Source organism: Mastacembelus armatus, chromosome 8 (assembly GCF_900324485.2).
Source record: "Mastacembelus armatus chromosome 8, fMasArm1.2, whole genome shotgun sequence".
Taxonomy (NCBI): Eukaryota; Metazoa; Chordata; class Actinopteri; order Synbranchiformes; family Mastacembelidae; genus Mastacembelus; species Mastacembelus armatus.
In genome coordinates, this window is record NC_046640.1 from 7,345,731 (window position 1) to 7,370,966 (window position 25,236).

Genomic DNA, 25,236 nt, shown 5'->3' on the forward strand with positions numbered 1-25,236 from the left:
TGAAGAAATTTTGATTTGTCTGACCACAGAACAATTTTCCACTTTGCCACAGACCATTTTACATGTTTGGCTTCTTCTTTGCATGATAGAGCTTTAACCTGCATTTCTGGATGGCAAAGTGAACTGTGTTCACAGACAGTGATTTCTGGAAGTGTTCCTGAGCCCATGCAGTGATGTCCATCACAGAATCATGACTGTTTTTAATGCAGTGCCATCTGAGGACCCAGTCTTGTGTTTCAGCCTTGTCCCTTTCACAGACTTCCCCAGATTCTCTGAATCTTTTGATGATATATTTAAACTCTTTGCAATTTTACGTTGAGGAACATTATTCTGTGTTTCTGACATGTTGCTGATGAAACTAATTAGCTGCAATATTTTTTGATGGTACATATTCTTAGTTTAAACATTTCATATGTTTTCCACGTTCTATTGTGAACAAAGGTCACAATTCAAACACAAAAAAGTGGGAAAAAGAACAGCTCTTACTTAAATTATGATTTATTATTCAACCATATTCCCTTTAGCAGTAGCCAATGTAGTGGTTTCTCAGAGCAGCATACAATAGTGCGTACAGTACGCTGGCAACAAAGTCCAGACAGTAAGCAGGTCAAACAGCAAAAAAGTGCCCAGTACATGATTAAATCTACATCACATGTTTAACAGTAAATAAGTAGAACACAAGGAAACTTGGATCACACAGTATGGACAGTACTGGTTAAATTGTAAACACACACACACACACATTAGACACTAAATAAAAAAGACTAACTTCCACTGTCCCATATCTCCAATCATTTTGCCTCATGTTGCTCACTTGGAACCAGGATGCTTACAAACCACACAGCTGAAGGCATTTGAGAGTTTTTATAAAAACTTTGATATTAAAATGACTGCATGTTATAACCACTGTTCGCTCGCTAACTTTACACTTCACCCCTGAACGTCTATAGTGCAGCTGGATGAAGTCTTTAGTGGGAAATGGTTGCCCACAAAAAGTGATGAGTTATGAAAACAGAAAATATCCTTCATTGATAATAATTGTCTCAAGATCACAACATATTTATCATATTTCCTTTTTTAGCTTAATATCCTAAGAGCCGGATCAGCAGTGAGGATGAACCAGGGGTCAGTTTGACTTACTGGTGTTGTGAAAACACAGATTTGTATGTTTTTAATATATATACTTATTATTTTGAATCCATATAAGACATAATCGAATTCTTAAAACAGTCTTAGTAGTGTATCCAAGGGCAAATATCATAATTGAGTAACAGTAATTTAAACATTTTACAAATCATAAAAATTACTGTATAGTAATACATACAGTATGTAACTTTCACAGATCATAAGTATCTGTATCTGCCTCACATGTAGCTGTAAATCTGTCCTGTTGTATTACTGACCAGGGTTATTTAATCTTACATGTTTATTAGACTCCTTTTGTGGGAATGGAGGCACTGGTTGTAATTAGAGATTATAAGGTTACATTTTTGACCACCATTTGTTATCTCAAGATGGACAGATGATATCAGAATAATTAGGTCCAAATCTCAGGTTAATGGTCTTACCGAAATTAATAAGCACTACAAGAAAAACTGATGAGATAAAAAAAAAAAGAGCAATAAAAACATGTTTAATTCGTAAATACAAGAATAAATTTTGAGGTAAATACGTTGTGAACTTGTGTTAGGGGGGTTAAAACAGTACTAGGGAACATATTTGTACTCGGCTTCTGTAACAGTTCAAAAATTTGAAATTCTAAAGTGTCTCAGCTTTTCAGAAAAAGCTTTCGGCACCAGCAGTAACAAAACACCTTGAACCCTCGTTACACGCGGGGAAGGTCTTTAAATCAACGGCATCATCTCAAGAGGGGTTTTCTAGACAACAAAGTCCTTCAAGCTTGACAAACAAGTGCAAAGTGGCTTTGAGAAGCTACTATGAGTCGTATTAATGTGGACAACAGTCTGAAGACGCTGTCTCAGGTAAGTATAACAATAGAAAACATAGAGACAGACAGACAGGCCAAACACCCACTACCCAAAAAGCTTTTAGAGGCCGAGTTCTTTGCTTGAGTTAGTTGCCCATGAGTGTTTCTGGCCTCATTTGGGACATCCAGAACATAACTGAACATGCTTGATCTTCAAGTGTGAGCAGCTGTATGAGGCTGACATCTGGATGGAAACTACCCTGGGTATCACAAGATATCCTGCAAAGGAAGGTCATCAAGTGGTCACCCAAGCCAGCGTGGGTCTAGTGTTTTTGCCATAGTATGTACGCCATGAGCAGGATGAGACCTACTGACAAGGCTGTGATCACAAACTGGTGGATAGAAAGGACATTCTCCAGAGTGTGGATCCTCTCCTCCATGGCACTTGTGTGGAAGTAGTCATAGACGCCAGCTCCAATGCTCCACAGTGCCCACATAGCATCTACCACCAGTGGCATGGTGAGGCAGACAGGGAGGCTCAGCTGCTGCAGATCAGACAGACTGTCAAAGACTGGAACAAGAACACGAGATTTCAGCACTGAGCAATGCTAGAGTTCAAGATCAGTGTGGTCCTTCACTGAAAGTAGCAGTAGCTTCAGAGATTAGGACACAGAAGCGTTTACCTTCACTGGATGTTCCTATGTTTCTAAGAATATGGGAATAATTTTATAGTTTACTATTATATCCAAATACAACAAGTACCGAGATCACTGGTACTAACGTTACATGTACTTTCATGGGTAGATGTTATATGTTTAGATAAATAATGTGCTTTGCATAGAAATATCCAGAAATTGAAGCATTCACCCGCTAGCACGCTAACGCCTCTTCGCTACCAGGCATTTCTTCTCTATCACTGAAAAATCAGTCATGTTTCTCACCACATTGGTTTCTCCTGAAACACGCAAGTACCACGCAATCTTCTCACTATCCGACACAGCAACAAACAACTTTCACATCATCGTATCACATCCGCAGCCACCATGTTTTAGGGCTAAAACGAAAAACACTTCAGGTACTTCCGGGTGTGTTCCATCAGGACTTCCTTTCCCCTTCACGTCTGATTATTAAAGTACGCCAAACTTCATTTTGACATGAAATGTTTTAGACAACTTCACAGACTGTGAATAATGTAGCTAATAAAGCAGAGCCTAATACATGTCATAATCAGCAATGCTATCTACTGGAGCATTCGGCTCAATTCAACAAGTCTATCAAGATGCTTTTTCATTTTATGGAGTCAAATCTCATTACCTCCTATATATTGCACGTTGATGCGGTACGTTATCTATTAGATCGAAAATACGCAGATAACACAAGCTAAATTTTCCATAAATTTCGTACAGTCTCATTTTCTGAACTAAATAGTGTTTCTTTCTGATACAGTTTGAGCTTGTACGTTTTTCAACTAGGCAACTAGGTTAACGTTAAATCGAACTCGACAGGTATTAGCTCACCTCAAAAGCGGTAACATAGTCACAATGTCACCTTCATATTCTCACACCGTCGCGGAATTAAACTGTCAGGCGCGGTGGCCAAGTGGTAAGGCGTCGGTCTCGTAAACCGAAGATCGCGGGTTCGAACCCCGTCCGTGCCTGTTGGTTGTTAATTGTCTTCTTTTTTTTATAGACCTACTTTTGACCATTAAAATTGCTACTAGGTTATTGTATATATCTTTATACATATATATGCAACACATACAATAATACACACACATTATACTTATATAACATATAACTGAAGAATAAACAAACCGAGTACAGCACAGGCTCAGTCAGTCTGAAAATACCCCTAAATATACTAAAGAAATTTGTTTCTGATACACCAGTCTAAACCCTATCTGTGACCTTTTGGCTATGTTTTATTTACATATTTAAAACTGGCTTTAGGCGTATTTAAACACTACAGTCAGCATTTAAGTGTCAACACTTCTGTGGTTGAGGATGTAATTCTCAAACAGAGACCTGACTATAAAGTGAGTTTAAAAAAAAAATTAAAAAATTATGTATGTAATGTATGTAAATGTAAAGTGAATGTAAAATATGGGTCAGTATATTTTCTTGGTTAAAATCTTTTTCTCAGGAAGTGTATCCATCAAGAGCTTGGTTTTCTCTACTGAGACGAGCACCAGTTATGTTGAGATGACCCCTCTAAAACCCCTGAGCCTGAGCGCTTTCACTCTCTGTATGCGTGTGGCCACAGAGCTCAGTGGGGAGCGAGAGGTCATCCTGTTTGCGTACAGGACCAGAGAATATGATGAGCTGAATGTGTGGCGTGAACTGGATGGCAGGTAAACAACACACTGATGTTCTGGATTTCACGTAGTATTAAAGATTTAAGATGAGAAAATCTTTTTTTGACATTATGCTTCACGTCTAATACATATACTAACAATACAGTACTACCATTATACAATACCACCATACTACTTCCATATTATGAAGACATAATTTCACATTGTCCCACAGTGAAACTAATGTACTGATGAAATCAGCAATCAGTACCTTTTACAATACTACAATACTTACTCATATTTCGAAACATGCTGTAAAATGAATTTTATATCTGTGTCTTTAGATTGTCTTTCTACTTGGCTGGAGATGGTGTCCTCTTCAGTGTTCCTGGTCTTGGTCCCCTGGAGAGCCACCTGTGTGTGACCTGGGATTCCAGTTCAGGTGCATCTGCCTTCTTCATGAACGGCAGAAAAAGTGTGGCCAAAATCTACAAGAAGGGTCACACTACCCGCCCCGAAGGGAAGGTTCTCCTTGGACAAGATCCAGACAGTTATGTGGGCGAGTTTGATGCCAAACAGAGTTTTGTTGGTGAGATCTCTGATTTGAATATGTGGGACTATGTCCTCTCAGACACCACCATCAAAGACATGGCCTCTGGGAAGAGAGTAACAACAGGAAACATTTTTGACTGGGAAAGCACACGTCTTCATATTCATGGGGCAGTAGATGTTGTTAAACGTGAGCTGTAAATACAGTGCTCACACACAACATGCTGGAATAATGTAATCAGTATCATAATGTCAAGAAGATGATCGGTTGATTAAATGTCATTACATTTTATAAATGAATTCCTGACTTCATATTAGGGTCAAACTGATTCTTTTCAGTCCAATAAAATCTATGCTGGCATTACCTGTTGTGATGGAATGTTTTACATCATAATGTCAAACCACAGTAAAACTGCATCTCTTAATGAACATAAACACAATTGTATTGGAATAGTTATTTACATGTTTGGGTGTGGTGGATACACTAAATCATTTTCATCTCACATTTGGAATTAATGCTATGAAGACGTGACTAGTGATCTGTCCAGGCTGTGTGCTGCCTGCACTGTTATTTGGGATTGGCTCTGGTCCATCCATGAAGCTTCACAGGATAAGTATCATACATAAAACGGTTGGATTAGTGATATGACATTGATAATCTGAAATTAATTTTTGTTTTTAGCCAAGATCAGTAAAAACAGAAGTCAAGACTCGGCTACCAACCAGGAAAGTAATAGGAACTATTAGCTATTAGCTCCTGTGAGAAATGAGAGTATGTCCTGTGTCACTTGGTTATTTACTTGTTGTAGTTTTAGTTGTCTTAACCATGACAAAGAAGGACTTTTTTAACCTAAAACATGCTTCTCTACACCCAAACCCCAGGTGTCGAGATCAGAGAGGAGAGATAGACAACCTATATTGTCCTACAGTTTGGAAAACTTGGGTTAAACAACAGGCTTTATTTATTCTGATCTAATCCAATATGTAAAACAATTAAATAAATCAATTTCCAATTGTACAAATTTTGATTGTACAAGTTTTTCCTTCCCAATATACAGTCATGTGAAGAAATTAGCACACCCTATGAAAGCCTGTGTATTTTTGTAATATTTTTGGATGTATGGATATTTAATCTCAATTTTAAAAATACTGGGATATTAAAGTAATATACCCAAACAAAACTGAAGAAAAGACTTTAAGATCTTCTGTAAATGTAATTCTACAAAAATGCATATTCTAATTGAGGAAAAAGATAGGACACCCTATCCCCTAACAGCTAGTGTTACCCCCTTTGGTTGAAATAACTGCAGTAAGACGCTTCTTGTAGCCATCTACCAGTCTCTGACATCGGTCTGAGGAAAGTTTACCCCACTCCTCAATGCAGAATTCTTTCAGCTGTGAGATGTTTGAGGGGTTTCTTGCATGTACAGCCTGTTTCAACTCACCCCACAGCATCTCAATGGGATTAAGATCTGGGCTTTGTCTCGGCCATTCCAGGACTCTTCATTGCTTGGTTTTCAACCAGTCCTTGGTTGATTTACTGGTATGTTTTGGGTCATTGTCGTGTTGCATGGTCCAGTTTCGCTTCAGCTTTAATTTTCTGACAGATGGTCTCACATGTTCCTCAAGCACTCTCTGATACACAGTAGAATTCATGGTGGATTCTATGATGGTGAGCTGACCAGGTCCTGCTGCATCAAAGCAGCCCCAAACCATGACACTTCCACCTCCATGCTTCACAGCTGGTATGAGGTTCTTTTCTTGGGATGCTGTCTTTGGTTTACGCCAAACATGTCCTCTGTTCTGGTGTCCACATAATTCAATTTTGGACTCATCTGTCCAAACAACATTATTCCAGAAGTCCTGGTCTTTGTCAACATGCTCTCTGTCAAACTTCAGTCTTGCCTTGATGTTTCTCTTAGAGAGCAAAGGTTTCCTCCTTGCACACCTCCCATGCAAGTTAAACGTGTGCAGTCTCTTTCTGATTGTAGAGGCATGCACTTTCACATCAACACTAGCCAGAGCCTGCTGTAGGTCCCGTGATGACATTTTAGGGTTTTTGGAGACCTCTTTTAGCATCTTGCAGTCTGCTCTTGTGGTGAACTTGCTGGGACGACCAGACCTGGACATGTTGGCAGTTGTTTTAAAAGCCCTTCACTTGTAGACTATTTTCCAGACAGTGGAATGGCTGATTTCAAAAGATCTTTCAAAGAGATCTTTTTTCTGAAGGCCTCAGACAGCTCTTTTGCTCTCACCATGGTGCTCACTCTCTCTTCAACAGTCAGGAGCACACCAAACTAAATGTCTGAGATTTAGAAAGAGCAAGCCTCATTCAAAATGCTGAGTAATCATGTGCACCTGGTGTGATACATCTGTGTGTGATTTGAGCCATTTTAAGTGGGAATAAATGTGAGGGTGTCCTAACTTTGGCCTCAATTAGAATATGCATTTTTGTGGAATTGCATTTCACAGAAGATCCCCTCTTCAGTTTTAATTGCTTAGATATATTACTTTAATCTCTCTGTATTGTTAAAATTGAGATTAAATACCCATACATCCAAAAATGTTACAAAAATACACAGGCTTTCATAGGGTGTCCTAATTTTTTCACATGACTGTATGACCATGGCCCTATTGACAGGTCATAACAGATAACTGCCTGGGGAACATCTGGACCGGGGATTATTTTTATGAATTTAAAAAAGGACACAGGCTTTTTAAAAATGATGTAATAATGTAAAAGAAGAGCTTCAAAGTTTCTGGCAAAGTTTTAGGACATGTTGGATATGGAAAAGCTAGACCTCAACTCAGGGTTGGAGCATACTTTATGGCTCCAGGAATCCAGCTAGAGGAAGACTTTTGGTTTGTGGATGATGAGTGGGGAGGTTGATGCTCCAGGACTCACTGAGGCTGGCAGTGTAAACCAGCTCCATTTCTAGCTGCTCAGCACGTTCCTCAACCATCTGGTAAGCCTTAAAGTCAATGACAGGATCATCTAGACCTTTCCGTCTAGCCACAGCTACCAGCTTAGCCACAGCCCACAGCCGAGCCAGGAGTGAAGCCTTGATGGAGAAGACGAGGTCATAGGCAGCCGCTGTCCAGCCACAGTCTTCTCCAGTCCAATCGGTCCAGCCACAATCTTCTGTAGTCCAATCAGTCTAGTTGGTCCAGCTACAGCCGGCTGTCCCACCAGTTCAGTCACAGGTTTTGCCATCCCAGTCGTCCCCATTAGCCATGCCTGAGTCCTAAATCCTGCTCCTGCACATGATTCAGCTGTCCCTACCAAGACCATGCCTGATTCTGCTCCAGCTTGTGGTATGGCCACCCCTGCTTAGACCAAGTTTGATTCTTTTCCTGTTTATGGTTCAGTTGTCTTGCTGAGACCTCGTATGATTTTGCTCTTGCCTGTAGTTCGACCACCCTTGTTGAGACCACGTATGATCCTGCTCCCACCCTGGTTCCAGCCGTCACTGCTGAATCCATGTCTGTTCCTGTCCATCTCCAAGATTGGCCACCAGAAAGACCACAACTACCAGAAAGACCCACAACTTTCCTCCGGAAAGACCCCAGCTACTAGTTTGCCCGCAGGTTCCTTTTGGCCAGTGAGTTTGTCCTCCGCATCAACCTCAACTACCTGCATGTCTGCAAGCCACCCTTCTGAACGTTCCTGGATTTATTTTAGATTTATGCCCAAATGGACGAAGGGTGTCTCGGCCCAGGGAAGGAGACTGCTCCCTGGTGAGCAGTGGTTGCTGGTTGGCTGGCTGGAAAGCCAGGGGGAGACCAGCGAGAAGCTGTCGACAGGAGCAGGGGAAATCTCCCAGGTTGGGAGGCGCAGGTTGCTGAGGCTGAGGTTTGACAACCTGCAGAAAAATCCTCGGTCAGTAGAGGTAAGTATTTTAAGTATAAAGCCAAGGTGAGTTACTACTGATGAGGCAGACTGACGAACTGGCGATGTGACTTAAGAAGACCGGGGCTTTTATGGGAGGGGGTGGAGGGGGTTCTGCAGGGCGTGTGTCCTCGCCTCGCACACCTGTGGACAATTAAGACAACAAGGACAACAAACACACAAGGAAAAAAGGGGAAAAGAGACAAAAAGGGAAAAGAGAATTGTGACAGGAAGCAAAAGAAGACTGAGTGAACAGATGGTTGGGAGAAAAAGGGAAGTACCTAAACTAAAATAGAATTAACATTTTGAAATTAAAGTTATGACCAGGGCAGAGATCGCATAGCTTTAAATTGCTGGTCATGCACGGATCACACCCTTATGGCAAAGTGATGACCAACAGGATGAGGGAAAGTATATAACCTTCCTGTTGTTGGTCAATCTGACCCATTTTCAAAAGTTAATATGTGATAACTTTGGTTTTCTTCCATATAATTAACTAAAAATGAAATGGATGGTTTGTGAGGATTTTACACCAGGGCAACTAACTAACTTACTTGGATAGTAAGCCAATGTGGGGGTTGAATGTTTGCTTGACCCTTTGATGGTATGTGGTTCTGTCTGTTTTATTAGTTTAGTGTTGTAGGGTAGAGGGTTGTATATAACCGCCAACAATTTGTTTCTTTGATGGTAAGAAGGCTGAAGATAGATACCTGAACAAACAATGTGGGGGTCTGTTCAGGATTAGTCCACAGTACTGTATATAAACCTGGTGTTGTAACACAGAGGCAGGGGATTTCTGCTAGGACGTCCTCTCCGGGCCTGTGATTAAACCTGAGATGATTCATCGCACTTGTGGTTGTTTCTGAGAATTAGCAACTCTCAAACTTAAAGAAATTTCCACAACAGGTTCCCTACTATAAATGTGAAATATATGTTAATAGAAAGAATGGGTAAATTTGACCTGGGTGTGTAGTAAAGTAGTAGGAAATTTGAAGACAATACGACACACCTTTTGTCTTCCCAGGTCAAATTTACCCATTCTGTTTTGACTGCTCAATTTTTTAGTTTCACCTTTTTAGTGAACTCTTTTCCAACATATTAACATATATTTTACACTTAGAGTAGAGAACCATCCATGTAATTTAATCATGTCAGTTAATTATATGGAAGAAATCACATATTAACTTTTGAAAATGGGTCAAATTGACCTGAAGACAACAGGAGGGACATTTGGTAAATCAAAACTGTAAAATAAGCATTACCTAATGCAGGAAAAACAGTATATAAACCCTAGAATTTGGCTGGTTGGGACCAACTTTTCAGTTGCTGGGGGAAACTCTGTCTGCATCAAGATTTTTGTTACTATTGGGAATGCATTAAGGCCAACCGGAGACATCCAGGATCTGCCTAACCAGGCGAGACTGGCATTGGCCTTTAGGCTCAGAGGAAGACCTCCAACACAGAGGAGAACAGAAGCTGATAAGGGAATCAAGAGACGTTCAACAACTAATTTCCACATTTTTGATTTTTCTATTCATGAAGTAGCCCTATTCTTCAAAGACCAAGGAGGATGTGAGTAGAATGATAGTTAAGATAGGGAAATATTAGAGATCACCAATTCATTATTGTACTGTTGATTTGTATTGATTCTTAATACATTTGCTGATTTAACACATTTATGGTTTGCTGTTAGCTTTTGCATCTGCTAAATAAAGTACAACATCTGTAAAAGCTTCCTTGCTTTAATTGTAATTTTATAAGGGTTTCTTTAAAGTGTCCATAGTCTCTCCTCGCTGCCAGGCTAGTAATTGCCACTTTAATGTGATGGCTGAACTGGACTCTTGTACTGGAGTGCCAGGGTAATAGTGAATATGAGTGATGGATTTCTGAGAGGAAAGAGTATTCTTTATCAGCTGGATGATGTAGTTCCCAATTATAAGACCCATAAACTTTTATAATTTCAGTAACCATCTTTGAAGCGCTGTACTTGTGTCTCTGTCTCCCTCTGCTGTGTGTTTTTGTGGTAGCAATTTAATTTTGCTCATGTACAAGGCAGCATGACTCATGATGCCTGTGGAAACACAATACTAAAATACTGGCCAGAACTCTGGCTCATCCAGATGTTGCATCCTGCAGAGGTTGAATTTGTGATGAGGTTTGCAAACCATGTTTGTTCATCAGTGCTGCTCAAAGGGATGGTCCATCACCACTAAACTGATCAGTCAGTTAATTTATTCAGAACCAAGTAATGCAAGACATTGTTGTGTTGATCTGAAGAATAAAAAAAAACTCTTTTCTTCTCTTTGTCTTCATTGTGCTCCTGTAGCCCTTCACTGCTCTGCTTGGGTTTTGGTGTTATTAGATTTATTAAACTTGATATGTACAGTTTCTTTTCATCTCTTTAATGGCAGGATTGTGTCTTGTAACAACCACCACTATGTCAACTCCAATTTTAAAAAAAAAAAAAAAAAAAAAAAAATCTCTGCTGCTCTCACTTTGTTTTGTTCGGAGCCCCGGAACGGACATGGGAGAGAAAAAAATAAAACAGACGGTTGGAAAAAATAAAAAAAGATGACCTTTTGCGAGATCCTTAAAGTTTGTGAGATCCCGTGATTATCACCATGGAAACGACAATGGAACGAACAAGTGTGGGAGCCGTTCATAGAGGTTTATTTTGAGCTAGGGTCCAAATACAGAGACATTAAATCATTGCTTGGCAGTAAACACGGTTTTTGCCTAAGTGAGAGACACCTTAAGAGAATACTGAAAAGGGGTTATTCTCGTCGTAAAACGTCTCACTTGTGTGAAAACCGCACTTACTGTCGAGCACGGATTTAACGTCTTTATATTTGAAGGCAATCTCAAAATATGCCACAACTCTTGCTTTAACAGATTTGAGGGGAACACTTCTGGGTATTTGGTAGCATAGTGATACTGAGCCATAGTGATGATAGAGGATCCCCTTCTGCAGGAAGTACTCTTCATTGCCTGGCTCACATCCTGCTTTTTCCTGCATAGCTCTCAAACAAGTGGACAAAGTTGGATCATTTTGCTGCATTTGGAATTATATCAGCTGGCAACTGAAAGCCTAGAAGCATGTCTGGACCAGCCTCACCTGGTGGATCTACCACTGTTTTTAAACTTCTCTTGCCTTCGCTGGTTACGTGACTTTCAAGGCTTCCCTGGAAGTGTGTCTAGCTCTGCAGCATAAAAAGGCAAGGCACTAAGAGTTGGAAAGGGCTCTTCTCTCTTTGCTTTTGCCCTAGTCACAGCCACCATACAGTCTTTCTTTGCCTAATAAGTCAACAAGGACTGGCAGGTCATGCCCCAAAACCACTGGAAAGGGCAAGTTATCAATCACCAACATTTAGCAAGTATGGCTGTTCTTGTACTTCAATATAGAGATCAGCACTGGGATAAGGCTTCTCATCACCATGCACACAACAAATTGGAATAGTCTAGAGTACAAACGATATTAGCTGTTACTTACCGTCTCTGTGTACAAGGGTCTGGGAACTGCCAGTATCCACCAAGGCTCTAAGATTCTGTCCATTGATTTTGACATTTGTCATTTTCGTGGACTGTTTATTTTGAGCTCCCAAGCCAAAGTTCTGTCGTGGAAGGAAGCATATCTGTGTAAGCTTAACAGGATTTCTTGGGCATGACGGTTTAATGTGCCCTTCCTGCCCACATAGATAAATAAGTATTTTACCAGAGGGTCTTAATGGTTTAGCTTGTTCCTCCTTTACAGGAGCCTTACCCACAACTGGCCTTGACTTTGGATGGTAAGGGGGAGGTGTCAGCCTGCGGGTATCCTCACCAGCCTTCCAAGCTGTATTGCTCCATGGCTAGTTCCTTTTACGGGCTGCTACAAACACCTCAGCCAGGGTGGCTGCTTCAGCTGCAGATTTAGATCCATGTTCTTTAATCCAAAGCTGAAGCATTCTTAAATATTGCTCCATGATAATGATTTCACCAATTTCTTGAATGGTTTTACCTTTAGGTTATATCCATTTACCATAGAGCTCTTTAAGCCTCAGAGTTCTTTGGGGCTCTCCCCAGGTCCAACCTCTAAGGAGTGAAATCTCTGCCTGTAGGACTCAGGATTAATATCATATTTTTGACAAAGCCATTTTTACCTTTTCATAGTCCGAAGAATCATCCACATCCATATTAACATAAGCACCTCCAGCCTTGCCTGTGAGCAAGGATATTAGATGGAAAACCCAGTCAGCTTTTATCCACCGACATGCTGCTGCCATCCTCTCAAATATAACCAGAAAATGTTCAACATCATCATTTTCTGTCAGTTTTTTTCTAATCTTGGATCAGGAGAAACTCATGACTGAGCTCTTAAAACAGGTTTAAAAAACCAAACTGAACTCAGGCTAAATCAACTAATAAAAATTAAACAACTGTGCAGGCTAATTAAAGACAAACTGACCACAGAAGGAGATATATATAGTGGCTGATCAGACCACTTAACACAGAAAGGGGGTAACAAAGAAACAAACTACCAATAAACTCCAAATACCAAATAAACATTGAATTAATCTTAACAATTCTAATATCACAAATGAAATATTAACTCAACAAATATCTGAAACCTCTAACATAACTTATACACATAAACAAAACCTCCAAGACAAATTTCCCAACTCCCCCTACATGGTGGCCAGCACTTAGTAAAGTCCAATTGGCCACTTCCTCTATTTAAGTGCTCTACTTCCTGGAGTGTATCCTTTGCTTGAGGCCTGCCAAAACATTCCTCCAGAGCAGCACCAACCACCATCGGCATCCCAGCACTGGTAACTCATAGAAATAATGATTAGAAAATATACAATTGAAGAGTAACTAAATTAACGTGTGACTATACAAAGGTTTCCTAACTGTGTGTGCTACAGATAGAAACCAGTGTATTGTCCACATGCAAAATAAATATACTGTGAAAAAATCTGTGCTTTATTTGTGTGATCTGAAACTAACAATGTTTAAAGTAAATTGAAAAGTTAACTTAAACTAAAGAAACTCAGATGTGTAGTGCTTAAGGATTACCGACATTAATCTCAGCTGTGATGGCCGCACCTGTGGCCACTCACAGCTGTGTAAGACTTGATCTGACTGAGACAGACAGCTTTACTTCTCACTAGAGCTAAATGTCAAAACTACAACCTCAGTCTGAGCAAGGTGTGTTTGGCTTTCCTTCTTGTGTAGATAGATACTTTATTCATGTTATTACAGGTTATTTATTTATTACATAGGTCCTTAGTAAATTGAACCCTAATACAATGACACAATAGACAATATAATCTAAACATTTCATCAAGATTCTTCTTCTTTTTTTGAATCTCAAAAATGGATTTATGCAATCCTGATAATCCAAACACTGGATAATTTGGAAGCAGTGTAGTCAGAAGTGAGCTTACTACTGGCACATCACTTGCTTGTAGTGGATTTGTATTATAAATCTATATTTTTCTGGTGTAACTTCCTAATAATATACTTAATTCACTCAGTTAAAATGGAAACAGTCTGATGCATGTGTTGTATGTGATAACTGAACACGTACCCTGTTCTTGCTTAATAAGTTTAATCATTCTCCAGTCTGTACCTGCTTCAGAGACCAGTCAAAGATCATTTCATCTCCATCTCCAAACAGTACTTTAGATAAGATTATTGACATATTAGTGGGGAAGAGTTTGCAGACAGAATGTAAAAACCCTCTGTTCAATTTCTCTGCAGAAGGATCTTCAGTTTCACTTTTTGCAGGTTTGCTCAGACAAAATGAAATCTTCAGCTTTAATTTTCCTCACTGTCATCGCCACAGGGCTGGCAGGTAATTATACAACTTTTATTTATTTACTTTACTTACTTTACTTCTTTATCTGCATCTCTGTATCTTGTATATGTTTAACATTTTTGGTTGGACTATTGCTTAGACAAAGCAGGATATATTAAAACATCACCAGGAGGTCTGGACACCGATTGACATTTTTTGATTTTTTTCTTAGTGTTAAGACAAAGCAACTGAATGATGAGTAAAAGGCAGAGAAAGGGAATAGTGAAAACTGTTTTTACATATTTAAAACTGGCTTTAGGTGTATTTAAACACTACAGTCAGTATTTAAGTGTCAACGCTTCTGTGGTTGAGGATTTAATTCTGAGACCTGACTATAAAGTGAGTTTGTAAAAATTATGGCCTTGTCACCTGTATGTAAAGATAATACAATAAGTGAATGTAAAATATGGGTCAGTATATTTTCTTGGTTAAAATCTTTTTCTCAGGAAGTGTATCCATCAAGAGCTTGGTTTTCTCTACTGAGACGGACACCAACTATGTTGAGATGACTCCTCTAAAACCCCTGAGCCTGAGCGCTTTCACTCTCTGTATGCGTGTGGCCACAGAGCTCAGTGGGGAGCGAGAGGTCATCCTGTTTGCGTACAGGACCAGAGAATATGATGAGCTGAATGTGTGGCGTGAACTGGATGGCAGGTAAACACACTGATGTTCTGGATTTCAATAAATACCTTTTACAGTGATTCTACTTGCACGTTTCAAAACATTCTAACATTTCCAATATTTATAATGGACATAGCCATTTCACTAGACAGCTAACAAATGGTCATATAGTTGTCTCTGCTGAGAATTTGACACAAAAGTGTGATGTAGGGCTGCTGCTCAATGGAATAGGTTGCCTTGTTACTTGAAACAATCCACTGAAATAAGATGATTTAAAAATAATCTTAAAATATATATACCAGGGAAATGTCTGCATTAGTAGTCTTGAGTGTAACTGTCTCATGCAACAAGCTTGTTTTAATTGAAGTATGGCATCTATAGTTTTATTGGGATTCTTAGTATCTTGATATAATGCTGTTTTATGTTTTCCCCACTAGCAACTATTGGGGATCCAAACAAATACTGTAAAATGAATTTTATCTGTCTTTAGATTGTCTTTCTACTTGGCTGGAGATGGTATTTTCTTTGATGTTCCTGGTCTTGGTCCCCTGGAGAGCCACCTGTGTGTGACCTGGGATTCCAGTTCAGGTGCGTCTGCCTTCTTCATGAATGGCAGAAAAAGTGTGGCCAAAATCTTCAAGAAGGGTCACACCACCCACCCCAAAGGGAAGGTTCTCCTTGGACAAGATCCAGACAGTTATGTGGGTGGGTTTGATGCCAAACAGTGTTTTATTGGTGAGATCTCTGATGTGAATATGTGGGACTATGTCCTCTCAGACACCACCATCAAAGACATGGCCTCTGGGAAGAGAGTAACAAAAGGAAACGTTTTTGACTGGGAGAGCACACATCTTGATATTCATGGGGTGGTAGATGTTGTTAAACGTGAGCTGTAAATAGTGCTCACACACAACATGCTGGAATAATGTAATCAGTATCATAATGTCAAGAAAGGCATAAGGCCCTGCAGTCAGAGCGGCTCTTACATTTCAATGACCTACATGAAGATGATTGGTTGATTGTCATTACATTTTATAAATGAATTCCTGACTTCATATTAAGGTCAAACTGATTCTTTTCAGTCCAATAAAATCTATGCTGGCATTACCTGTTGTGATGGAATTTTTTACATGTAAAACTGCATCTCTTAATGAACATAAACAATTGTTGGAATAGTTATTTACATGTTTGGGTGTGTTGGATACACTAAATCATTTTCTTCTCACATTTTGAATTAAGTCAAGACTGGGCTACCAACCAGGAAAGTAATAGGAACTATTAGCTATTAGCTCCTGTGAGAAATGAGAGTATGTCCTGTGTCACTTGGTTATTTACTTGTAGTTTTAGTGGTCTTAACCATGACAAAGGACTTTTTAACCTGTCTCTAAACCCAAACCAGTTTGTTTTTTAACCCAACCCTAATCAACTTGGTGTACGTAATTGTAATGAAATTATCATTCCATAATCATGAAGGTATGTTTGTTTTACATGACTAATTTTCTGATACATTTCTTGTAACCAAATGGTGATGACTTTCTATGACGATGGTGTTGAAAGCTTTAAGGTGCATGATGTCAGGAATGCCAACATAGCAGCGCTGTTTAAGAACATGCTCCTATGTGTCGTATCAGAGGAGGCATTGGCAACCTATTGTCCTACAAATTGGAAAACTTGTTGGGTTAAACAGACTTTATTTTGAAGCTCTGTCAACATCTATTGTCATTTCAGTTTAGTACTTAAAAGTTTGATGTTCCTGGATTAATGTCTAATTAAATTAGTGAGGGTAGCAGAGAAAAACTGTTCTGCACAGTGAGAGGAATGAGGACACACTGGAAGATTCATTCAGTAATGTGAAAAACATTGAATTTCCAATTTAGACAAAAATAGTCCTTGTATTTGTACTGTGGTATAACAAACAAAATTAAACTTAGAAGTTAGATACCTCATATTTTGCATAACTGACTTTTTTTGCTTCTGGCCTATTGCAATGTATGAAACAAAAAGAAATACATTTCCAATAAATATAGACTGTAAACGTTTTTGCTTCTCTGTATATGACCTGGAGATAACTGAACAGACCATGTCATGTCAATCTGACTGTGATCCTATTTACAGGTCATAACAGGTAACTTACCTGGGGGAGAGGGGGAACAAATTTGGACACAGCAGTGCAACTTGACAAAATAGGCTATTCTGGGTCAATTGCAACAAACTGAAGAAACTCAAGTTTGGTTTTTTCATACAAAACAAAAAGCTTTATATTATTTTAGTGACTTTTTGGTTGATCAGCCTAACATTACAACCATAAATGAGGAATCAGTGCTTTTCATTTTTCTTCCTCATCCTCACCTTCATCAGTGGTGGAGGGGGGACAGAGGCAGCAGATTTCTGTCTCCAGTCAGCTCCATGTGAGTAATCAGTGTCCCATTGTTTTCACCTGATTTTTGTTCTCCCCTGCTCACTCCCTATTTAAGTCCCAGTTAGTTTGTCCCCAGTTCTGGTTTGTTTTGTTGTCTTGAACATTGTGCTTTGTCTTTGTTTAGTGGGTTTCCCCTTCACTAATATTTCCATTGATTTATCATTCCTGGGCTCATGCAGTATGTGGACTCTTTCTTTTTTTTGCCTGTTTTTGTAATTTATTAATTCATTACTCTGAACTGTCTGTAGGTCCTTCCCTTTTTATTATCCTCATATAGCATGAATGCATGAATATATATTTTTTACACTGTGAACATGTTTTACGAAATTTGGGCCCTGATGTTGGCACTGGGATTAGCATATAAATATCTTCCCCATTTTTGATGTTATTTTACCATACACCAAACATTTGTTTGTATTTTAGAAAGGATTTTTTTTTTCCAAAGGAAGACTGAACACCTCTGAAGCTGCTGATGACAGTTCAAACCTAGTGGACACATTAGTAACTTCAGACTGAATGGATGATTTAAGTTGTAGATATTCAAAGAATTGTTTATTCCCAATGCTACATTTTACCTCTGGTCTGACTCTGTGAATGATGCAATGTAATAGATTTTTTAAAAAAAGCATGTTTAAAAGGCCTAATGTCTTTTTTTCCATGCCACATCTAGTCTGAATGCAGCCAAGGTGAACAAAATAAATAACTACAAATAATTTATATTTTATGTAATTGTAAATAAATTTGGGCAGTAAGGGGTTAATTATTTTTTGTTAATTGGAAAATCAGGATTGCAGATTGATAAACTGCCGACTATCACTAAGACCCAAATCCCTCGTGAATTGTTCCATCGTTTCAGTAACTGTATTAAAACACCTTCAATAATATTTGGACAATCAGAAATATTTGAAATATCTGAATTGGGTTACTGAGCTCCTGTTTATGATAATAAAACATCCATTTTGATCTGCAATGATGGTTTCAAGCGTTGAAGAGTAAGAGTTTTTTTATTAAATAAAATACATCTCGTGCTTGTTTTTTTCAGTTGACGTCCAAAGCCCTAAATAGTCAATGAGTTTTCAATCAGATATGAAAATGAGAGAATTATATCCTCATAGCATTAAGCATCGAAGTTTGGAAATGACCTGAAAAAGGACCAAAACAACTGAATAATATTTAAATAATAGATAAATAAAAATCCCGTTTGTGCTTCAGCTCCCCCTGCTGGCCGGGCGTGTTATCACATCAAATTACCGAACCCGGCGGGCAGCAGGACCCAGAGGAGCTGTGGCGGGGACCGATAAACATGGCGGACCAAAAGAAAACAGACCCTGACGTGAAGTTCTGTGAAATATTGAGGTGGGTTATTGCGTTTTTGGCGGATAAATGAAAATGTATTTAAATACAGTCAACAATAAGTCTTCAGTGTTTCTGTCTCAGTGGCTCTTCTATATACATTTGTCTTTCTGTGAGATATTTAACATAACCCTGTGCACATAGTTTGACTGCTCCATCTGTTAGCGGAGTTGTGGAGTATTAGCGTCACATACATCGAAAACATTAACACGGACATTAATGTTAAAAAGCGTCAGACAGTTTTACAGCCGTGGCTTGTTTCCAGAGAGGAAGTCACTCAGCCTCTTTGAATCTGTGGGACTCTGCTCTAGTTTCTGTCTGGCGCCTCCTGCTGTGTGTTTCAGTGACAATGTTAGTTCTTCAGGGATGGTCCATCACCACTTGTGTGTTTGCTAAACCTTCCTGTTGTTTCTTTGTATGTGCATATATGATATGAATTGTTCAATGCTCAGTAATTATAGTAATGTCAATACTGAGCCATTACTGATCCAGTGTATTGAATTGGCCCTTTGCTAGAAACTAAACTGATCAGTCAGTGCTTTAATTTATTCAGAACCAACTCCTGCAAGACATTGTTGTTGATCTGAAGAATAAAAAACTCTTTTCTTCTTTTTCTCTTTCTTCATTGTGCTCCTGTAGCCCTTCACTGCTCTGTTTGGGTTTTGGTGTTATAAGATTTATTAAACTTGATATGTACAGTTTCTTTTCATCTCTTTAATGGCAGGATTGTGTCTTGTAACAATAACCACCACTATGTCAACTCCAATTAAAAAAATGAATGTCTCTTTAAATTTCAGTCCATCTGAGTTGTTTGCAGCCCGGTCCAGGAGTCACAAGATCCCAGTCCGAGGACAGAAGGACTTCTTCCCCAGTGACTCAGACGAGCAGCGACAGCGGCTTGAGCAGAGTCTGAATGAACACTGGAGCCTCATATCAGAGGAGAGAGTGGAGAGGCTGTGAGTAGTGGCAGCACACATCCAGTCACCAGTATGTGGAGTTAGGTTAATGAGGTAAAAAATGTGCTGACATAAGACTCATAGTGACTGTTGTTATTTTACGGTAGAGGAAACCTAGTGAAGGCCACATGGATTCCAAGTGAGGAGATTGTGGAGCTTCAGTCTCCAGCTGTGAGTACTGTATCACACCAGATGAAGCAAACTATCACTGGCCCTGTGGAGAGTTCTGCACTGTCTCCTCTATCACCTCCTGTTATCAGCTGTCACTTTGCTGTATTACAGGATTTCATGACATTTTTTGTCACACAGGGAAAGTTCTGGCAGACGATGGGCTTTTCTGCCAGGGGGAAACAGTATCTCCTCCCTGAAGAGGCTCTCTACCTGATGGAGTGTGTGAGTGACAGATAAAACCTGTTGTGCTTTACTGTCTTAGGACACATCATTCTATGCATTTATTCACTCATTTATATTAAACTGAAAGATCACTGCTGCATGTGATCTGTAAAATATGAATTTATCACATCAAGTGTTACATGTGTGAACAGGGAAATCTGCAGGTGTTTTACAAGGACCTGCCACTGCCCATCCAGGATGGGTATGAGAGATTTCTGACCTCAAACACAATAGGCCTCCAGCAATATCAGGTACAATTTTAAGTCCATCAGACTTTCTGGCGAATTAGATGCTGAACACATATAACAACTCTTTTTCATCACAAAGGTGTTTGGGCATTTGAAGAGGCTTGGATATGTGGTGCACAGGTTTGATCCCAGGTAATAGAACACAGCAACATATGCACATTTAAAGATAATAAGTTTAGACAGTGGGTGTTATTTTTGGGTTCTTGCAGTTCAGAGCCATCGCCCTATTCAAGACAGCTGAACTTGCCTCAGTCACGTGACAGAGCTGGCAGACAACTGAAGAGGAAACGCAGCACCAGCCCCTCCCCATCATCCAGGTACACAGATGTCCTCTATGAAACCACTCCCTATAAATGATTCATTGAATTTGTAGTGTATACAAATGTATTATATTGCTCTGCTACTGCTGAGGAGATTAAGTAGAATTAAAGTAGAATTTTAGTTTAGTTTAGTTTAGTTTTAGAGCATAGTCTCCAGTGATTTAGTTCCATAGCAAGAAAATTGTCACTTATACATCCTCATGAACACTAAAAACACTGGTCTGCTTTAGTAGGCCTCTGCGGCTCTCTGCTGGACAACACTGAGATACAGAACACCATTTCATTTTGTTTTGGGTGTTGTGATGTGATTTCAGTGTGAAAACGTTCATATATTTATGTAAATCTGAGGTTTACATGGTTTTTGTTGTTGTAGTTATATTAAAGCAAAAGAATCCACCACTGACAGAATGGAGGAAGAGAGCCATGAAGGTGAGGATAGAAAACATCCTGAGCCACACCTGACAGCCTCCCCAGAGGCTTCAGAGGTCCAGACTGCCACCACAAGTTCAGCCGATGAAGACGGGGGCAGGACCTGGTGGATGACAGATGATCTGGGTGAGTCAAGCCAGAGCCTGACCTCAGGATCCTCATGCTGGGACTTCAGCTCCATTCATTTCCCTGACCTTGGCTCCAGTGAGTGCCACTCCAGCTGCCTGGCCTGTCCAGACCCCTCTCTGCTGCCTGGAGCATTGGGTGTGGGAGTCTGTGATCTTGCCCCCTGGAGGCAGAGGATAAACCTGCGGAAGGTGAAGATGTCACCAAAGGAGCACAAGAGGGACGAAGACAACTGGAACATCAACAAAGACAAAGAGGTTTGTTGCATGTGTAACATAAAATCAAAATGCAACTTAAAAATTAAGTTGGAAATGCTATCTGGATTATCAATATATTTAAACATAAAAGTGGCACATTATGAGGGATCACATGGTCCTTCTAGGTTCGCCAGTGCAGAAACTGGGCAGAGTACCAGCAACTCATGGCGAGGCGGCAGGGGAGGCGTAAAGGCCGACCAGCTCACTTGTGGAACAGAGAAGTCACTCCTTTACATGACCCAACACAACCAGTCCCCACTGGTGAGATCTCATGGACTTTGTGTGTGAAATCATTTCATTAAGTACAGTTAGTGCAGATATGAATGAGTTTTTGTTTTTGTTCCAGGGGAGCTGTTGGATAAAATCAGTGTGATTAAATCTTCAAATTTGCTTGAGGGGGCGTCCAGGTATTACTTGTTACTGTTTCCTGTTATTACACTGAAATATGGTTTAAAAAATTTGAAATTTGTTTTCCTAATACCAGGTAGATCCAGAGAGATGAAGTGGGAAACAAGTTAAAAGGCCTAAATAAAACCAAAATAGATAAATAAAAACAGAGAGAGCAAATTGAAAGTGGATTAATAAATAAATAAAACTTTCCTGGCCACTGTTTACCATGTTTTCCATACTATGTCATGCTTTTTTAAATTTTTTAGTCGTCTGGCTTGTCCTGTGACAGTGAGGGGAAAAAATTATTTGATCCCCTGCTGATTTTGTACATTTGCCCACTGACAAAGAAATGATTGGTCTGTAATTTTAATGGTAGGTTTAGACAGAATAACAAAAAAATCCAGAAAAATACATTTCAAAAAAGTTATAAATAGATTTGCATTTTAATGAGTGAAATAAGTATCTGACCCCTTCGCAAAGCGTGACTTAGTACTTGGTGGCAAAACCCTTGTTGGCAATCACGGAGGTCAGACGTTTCTTGTAGTTGGCCACCAGGTTTGCACACATCTCGAGGGATTCTGTCCCACTCCTCTTTGCAGATTCTCTCCAGGTTATTAAGGTTTCGAGGCTTGTTTGGCAACTCGAACCTTCAGCTGCCTCCATAGATTTTCTATGGGATTAAGGTCTGGAGACTGGCTAGGCCATCCAGGACCTTAATATGCTTCTTCTTGAGCCACTCCTTTGTTGCCTTGGCCTTGTGTTTTGGGTCATTGTCATGCTGGGATACCCATCCACGATCCATTTTCAATGCCCTGGCTGAAGGAAGAAGGTTCTCACCCAAGATTTGATGGTACGTGGCCCCGTCTATCGGCGCTTTGATGCGGTGCAGTTGTCCTGTCCCCTTAGCAGAAAAACACCTTCAGAGCATAATGTTTCAACCTCCATGTTTGACGGTGGAGATGGTGTTCTTGGGGTCATAGGCAGCGTTCCTCTTCCTCCAAACACGGCGAGTTGAGTTGATGCCAAAGAGCTCGATTTTGGTCTCATCTGACCACAACACTTTCACCCAGTTCTCCTCTGACTCATTCAGATGCTCACTGGCAAACTACAGACGGGCCTGTACATGTGCTTTTTTGAGCAGGGGGACCTTGCGGGTGCTGCAGGATTTCAGTCCTTCACGGCATAGTACCAATTGTTTTCTTGGTGACTATGGTCCCAGCTGCCTTGAGATCGACAAGATCCTCCTGTGTAGTTCTGGGCTGATTCCTCACCGTTCTCATGATCATTGAAACTCCACGAGGTGAGATCTTGCATGGAGCCCCAGACTGAGGGAGGTTGACAGTTATTTTATGTTTATTCCATTTGCAAATAATCGCACCAACTGTTGTCACCTTCTCATCAAGCTGCTTGGTGATGGTCTTGTAGCTCATTCCAGCCTTGTGTAGGTCTACAATCTTGTCCCTGGCATCCTTGGACAGCTCTTTGGTTTTGACCATGGTGAAGAGCTTGGAATCTGATTGATTGCTTCTGTGGACAGGTGCCTTTCATATATATATATATGTATGAAAGGCACCTGGGAGCCAGAAATCTTGCCGAGTGATAGGGGATCAAATACTTTACACTTATTAAAATGTGCGACAAATAGCCTGGAAAATACTGTAATTTGTTGGACTCCCTAATGAAGTAACCAATTGTATCGCACTAAGTTCTGAATGACTCTAAATCCCCTCTGAAGGAAAATATATCAGCATTTGAATTTCATCTCGCTGCTTAGTGATCTTTAATTTAATTAGATCTTTAATTTGGTCTGTACCCATAAAGACTCTGAAACAAAGGGGCTAGATGCAGTGGCTCTGTCCGTCTCTGTCCTGTGCTCTTGTTCTTCAGCGATGTTGGACTGTGTCGGGAAGTGCGTCATTCAGATGTTAATGAACTTGTGCCATGTCCGCTCAGGTTGGAGGGTTCAGATGACTGGAGGATTTGTTTCAATGTTTACCAGCCTGACACGGTGGCTGACTTCAAAAAGAGCAACCCGGGGAAACCTTACTCTCGGATGTGTGTGTGCAGGTAAGCGATCGTACGACTGCCTGAGGGTGTGTTTGCTCAGGATCAGGATCTGGACATTTTTACATAATAAATGAGTGAATGTGGCTTGAATCTGGATAGAGTATGATGGAGTGTCTCTTCCACAAAACTGAGACCATAATTTGATTCCTTCTCTTTTGTTTTTCAGTTTCGAGGGCCCTGTGCCGGACCTGCGAGTTATTAAGCTGCTGGCCTTCCAGAGTGGAGACATCCCAGTGGTGTTTGCCGTTGTGGACCACGGGGACATTTCTTTCTACACCTTCAAAGATTTCCAGCTGCCGACAGACGTGTACCCCTGAGACCTCACTGTTGTACAGCCAGAATTGTAAAACATTTACACTTATCTAGGATTTTAAGATAAATTTGTATCTGCAAAAAAAGATATTTTATGCGTCTGATTGGTGATTTTATGTGTCTGAGTGGGATCTGTGGGACGGGTAATTGTTCTCAACTGTGCAATTTTTTTTATTCTAACCCCTGTTCCAAAATGAAATACAAATGATCAACTCATCTGTATACCTGCCGGTTTGGAGAAGTGGTAAAAATGTACCAGCAATTAAAACGAAGTCAGTTGTCGCTTTGCTTTTTTTTTTTCTTTATCTTTGGCACCAATAAAACATCAGTGACTCTTATGAGCTATGAATCTGACCAGACTTCTTACTGAAGATAAACTAAAGATAATAAAAGAAGATTGAGTACTTTATTAATTGTGGTGGGAAATAACTTTTGCAGTTATGCCAGAAAAGTTATTCACATCAACAGGAAATGGTGTTAGCAATAACACTAGCTGCTGCAATAGTATAGTTATTATAAAAATGATATTGGATTTTATTACTGCTGGATTTACAGCACATGGTGAGAAATTTGTTAAATGCGTTCGCAACAAAGAAAACTTTTTACTCTATATGTTGCATGATTTTGGGTTTTTAAATATTGATGTGCAGATGAAATGCTTCTTAATTTCCAACCTAGAATCGTTTCTAGTCACGGGTCTGTCTTTCTTGACCACAGGTGTTGTAAACATCGAGAACAATATGTACAGTGAATATTTTTCCACTCCTGCTTGAGGTCACACAGTGGGATCTCGTATTGCTTTTCATTTCAGCTGCAGTTTACCAATAGAACAATGTGGGCCATTTTTA

The 25,236-nt window shown here is 39.8% G+C and overlaps 3 protein-coding genes, 1 long non-coding RNA gene and 1 other non-coding gene across 5 annotated transcripts; 4 read left to right on the top strand and 1 right to left on the bottom strand.

Moving 5' to 3' along the window:
• Positions 1–1,614: 1,614 nt before the first annotated feature.
• On the bottom strand, positions 1,615–3,012 carry LOC113140783 (uncharacterized). The gene is made up of 2 exons (XR_003296684.1): positions 2,869–3,012; positions 1,615–2,498 (listed from the first exon to the last, which is right to left on the bottom strand). It is a non-coding gene; the product is annotated as an uncharacterized LOC113140783 (long non-coding RNA).
• Positions 3,013–3,468: 456 nt separating this feature from the next.
• Positions 3,469–4,970, top strand: LOC113140547 (pentraxin fusion protein-like). The gene is made up of 3 exons (XM_026324414.1): positions 3,469–3,529; positions 4,070–4,277; positions 4,565–4,970. Exons 1-3 carry the CDS (start codon positions 3,469–3,471, stop codon positions 4,968–4,970), a joined length of 675 nt encoding a protein of 224 aa, XP_026180199.1.
• On the top strand, positions 3,513–3,584 carry trnat-cgu (transfer RNA threonine (anticodon CGU)). Its single transcript has one exon. It is a non-coding gene; the product is annotated as a tRNA-Thr (tRNA).
• Positions 4,971–13,394: 8,424 nt separating the features above from the next.
• LOC113141231 (pentraxin fusion protein-like) lies at positions 13,395–16,133 on the top strand. Its single transcript, XM_026325509.1, has 4 exons — positions 13,395–13,466; positions 14,401–14,494; positions 14,944–15,151; positions 15,609–16,133. Exons 2-4 carry the CDS (start codon positions 14,443–14,445, stop codon positions 16,012–16,014), a joined length of 666 nt encoding a protein of 221 aa, XP_026181294.1. The 5' UTR covers positions 13,395–13,466; positions 14,401–14,442; the 3' UTR covers positions 16,015–16,133.
• A 2,672-nt stretch (positions 16,134–18,805) lies between these two features.
• Positions 18,806–24,726, top strand: tsen54 (TSEN54 tRNA splicing endonuclease subunit). The gene is made up of 12 exons (XM_026324066.1): positions 18,806–18,893; positions 19,688–19,846; positions 19,954–20,017; positions 20,156–20,239; positions 20,392–20,490; positions 20,567–20,619; positions 20,697–20,804; positions 21,181–21,619; positions 21,745–21,880; positions 21,966–22,026; positions 23,963–24,076; positions 24,243–24,726. Exons 1-12 carry the CDS (start codon positions 18,841–18,843, stop codon positions 24,391–24,393), a joined length of 1,521 nt encoding a protein of 506 aa, XP_026179851.1. The 5' UTR covers positions 18,806–18,840; the 3' UTR covers positions 24,394–24,726.
• Positions 24,727–25,236: the final 510 nt, after the last annotated feature.